The sequence below is a fragment of the Hipposideros armiger genome, unplaced genomic scaffold, assembly GCF_001890085.2.
Source record: "Hipposideros armiger isolate ML-2016 unplaced genomic scaffold, ASM189008v1 scaffold_62, whole genome shotgun sequence".
NCBI lineage: Eukaryota > Metazoa > Chordata > Mammalia > Chiroptera > Hipposideridae > Hipposideros > Hipposideros armiger.
This window is the reverse complement of record NW_017731412.1, coordinates 1,676,145-1,678,697: the sequence shown is the minus strand read 5'-3', so window position 1 is coordinate 1,678,697 and position 2,553 is coordinate 1,676,145. Positions and strand designations below refer to the sequence as shown.

Sequence of the window (2,553 nt, the reverse complement as noted above, 5' to 3'; positions counted from 1 at the left end):
GCGGAGTCACAGGGCCATCAGAAGGGGCTACCTCCTTGTGGGCCCCGCCCTTCTTCCGGGTCCTGGGTTGGACCTCACCTGCCAGGGCAGGGTGAACCGGCCCGGTACCATTCAAGTTCTTCACCGGGAGCGCGGGGACCCTGAGGGGGGAAGAGAAGAGGCTGCAGAAGGATTCCGGCCCCACACCAGAGGATCAGAGGACCCTGGTTTGCCTTCTGGCTATGGCTTCTGGGCATAATCTGACCCCTTTGTGCCTGTCCCCATCATCTAGAATGATCCCCAAGCAACTCGATTCCTATTCTGACATCCTTCTATTATAAGGTAGGGTGTGACCAGGACCTCACCCCGATTATAATGGAATGGACTCCTAGTCTTAGCACCGACTCTTCCCCATTACACAGCCGGCCTGCTCCCTAGTGAGAGCACTTGGGTTCCAAAGGCTCTCTTTCATTGGCCACTGTGCTTGAAACCCAACTATTAGGGATTCAGCCATTTCAGCCTCTCTCGAAATTTGCTCTATGGAGCACTAATCCCCATAAAAGTTTTGCAAAGGAGGGATTCCGGGGTCAAATAAGTTAGGAAACACTTCAATGTCTCCCCCTTGTAAAAATCACATCTATGAGCATATTGAGGGCTCTAAGTCCTGCATAAAGAAATACGATTAGCAATGGTAAACCCAGGTTTCCCAAAGACATCTGATGATGAACACTTTTCCCCCCTCTGCAATCTACTGATGTCAATTCCTGTAACTAAGGCATTGTCGGCTCTTCAAGTGAAGAGGCCCTAGGAAAATGGAGTCTGCTTCCCCTCTCCGCCCTCCCCTCAAAGAGCTCTGTCTTTTGGAATCAGCTAGAGCTGCTTTCATATCTCAGCTCAACCACTAATCAACCAGCCGGGTGACACCCAGCACATCACCACACTTCTCATAAGCCTCCCATATTTGCTGTGAAGAGTCAATGAAATTCTACACATCAAGGGCCAAGCACCATTCCCGTTCATTAATAAGGACCCTAACACATTAACCATCATTGTCACCATCATCACCGTTGTTGTGTAATCTTGGATGAGCGGTTTCACCTCTCTGCACACCTCAGCCCACTAAGCCATGGTGTGTTTCCACCTTGGAGAGAAAACCATGAAAGTATTGCAGTGACAAACTGGGGCAAGTCATTTAACCTCTGTAACCCTCAGTTTCCTTCTAAAATGAGGATAGCAACACCTCACCTATCTATAAGGTTGTTGAATGAGAAAGCCTGCTGTGGTCTGTACGGTGTGCCTGCCTGAGTTTTCATGACTTTAGTGCATGGCTGTTGATGGGCATGGAACTCTGGACGGATAAGTTTTGATGAAGGTGGGTGTTCTGAAAGCCAGGGGGCAGCCTGAAGGGCCAGGAGGGGTGCGGTGACAGCTGAGGAAGGAGCTGCTGCAGCCCCCTTTGCCTGCCTGCTAAGGACTGAGCCTGGCCAATGCTGACTGGTCACCTGCCCCTGGCAGGCACAGTCGGCACCAGGGAGCTGGCTGGGAAGCATCTGCAAGCAAATGGTATGCTTGGCAGGCTTGGGTGCTGCTGCAATGGGTCCAGAAACACACACACACACACACACACACACCCTTGGGGAATGTGTACTATATATATATATATACATGCACACGTATACTTGGGGAACACACCACACGCACAAGTACACAGATACAGATACACACACATATATGGAGAACACTGCACAAACAGGTACACACCCCTGGGAACATGCCCCCCACACACGTACACACACAGGCGCGTGCACACACACACACTCCAGGGACCACATGACAGATACATGCACACACAGGCACACACACCCCCCAGGGAGCTCCCTTTCCATACAAATACAGACACGGACACACATATACTTGGGGAATGTATATGCCACACACATTTGCACGCACACCAGGGAACCAATACTATGCATACATACAAACAAAATACACACAAACACATCTCAGGGAACATACCCCATGAATATACATAGATTCAGACACACACACACACACACACACACACACACACTCCCTATCTAGCAATGCACACAACCCCTCTGCCCTGTGGCTGTTTGGCCACACAGGCTTAATCCGGGGTCGGCAGGTCACTCCTCCCAGGCACCTCTGAGAGCAGTGTCAGGAGCAGATGGCAGGGTCCCTAACACTGGTGACCTGGAGTCACAGAACACAGCCCCTGAGGGAGGTGCAGTGGGAGGCCTGGCCGGTTGAGGTGTAGGAGGGTAAAGATGCTTTGCCTCGGTTTCCTCATCTGTAATAGGGATAGTCTTGTGAAGGTTCAGTGAGTTAAAACATGTAAAGCTCAGTTTGGTACAGGGGCGAGCGTGGAGGCCTTCCGGCTGCCTGCTGGGACCCAAGAGATGGGGCTGAGTGCCCATCTGAGCCATCTCGGGGTCTGTCAGAATCCTCCAGGACCTTCCTGGGGGTATCATTACCCTAATCTCATCCCTTCCCATACTCTTATAGGAAAGCAGAGAGGCATGTACCTCAAGCTTCTCCTCTTCCTTGCCCTGT

The 2,553-nt window shown here is 51.3% G+C and overlaps 1 protein-coding gene across 1 annotated transcript in view; it reads right to left on the bottom strand.

The window, feature by feature from the left end:
* DTX1 (deltex E3 ubiquitin ligase 1) overlaps positions 1-2,553 on the bottom strand; it is a 49,026-nt gene that overhangs the window by 18,458 nt on the left and 28,015 nt on the right. Inside the window, exon 4 of the mRNA XM_019641577.1 lies at positions 32-140. Within this exon, the coding sequence (XP_019497122.1) occupies positions 32-140 (109 nt within the window). The remainder of the gene's footprint in view (positions 1-31; positions 141-2,553) is intronic.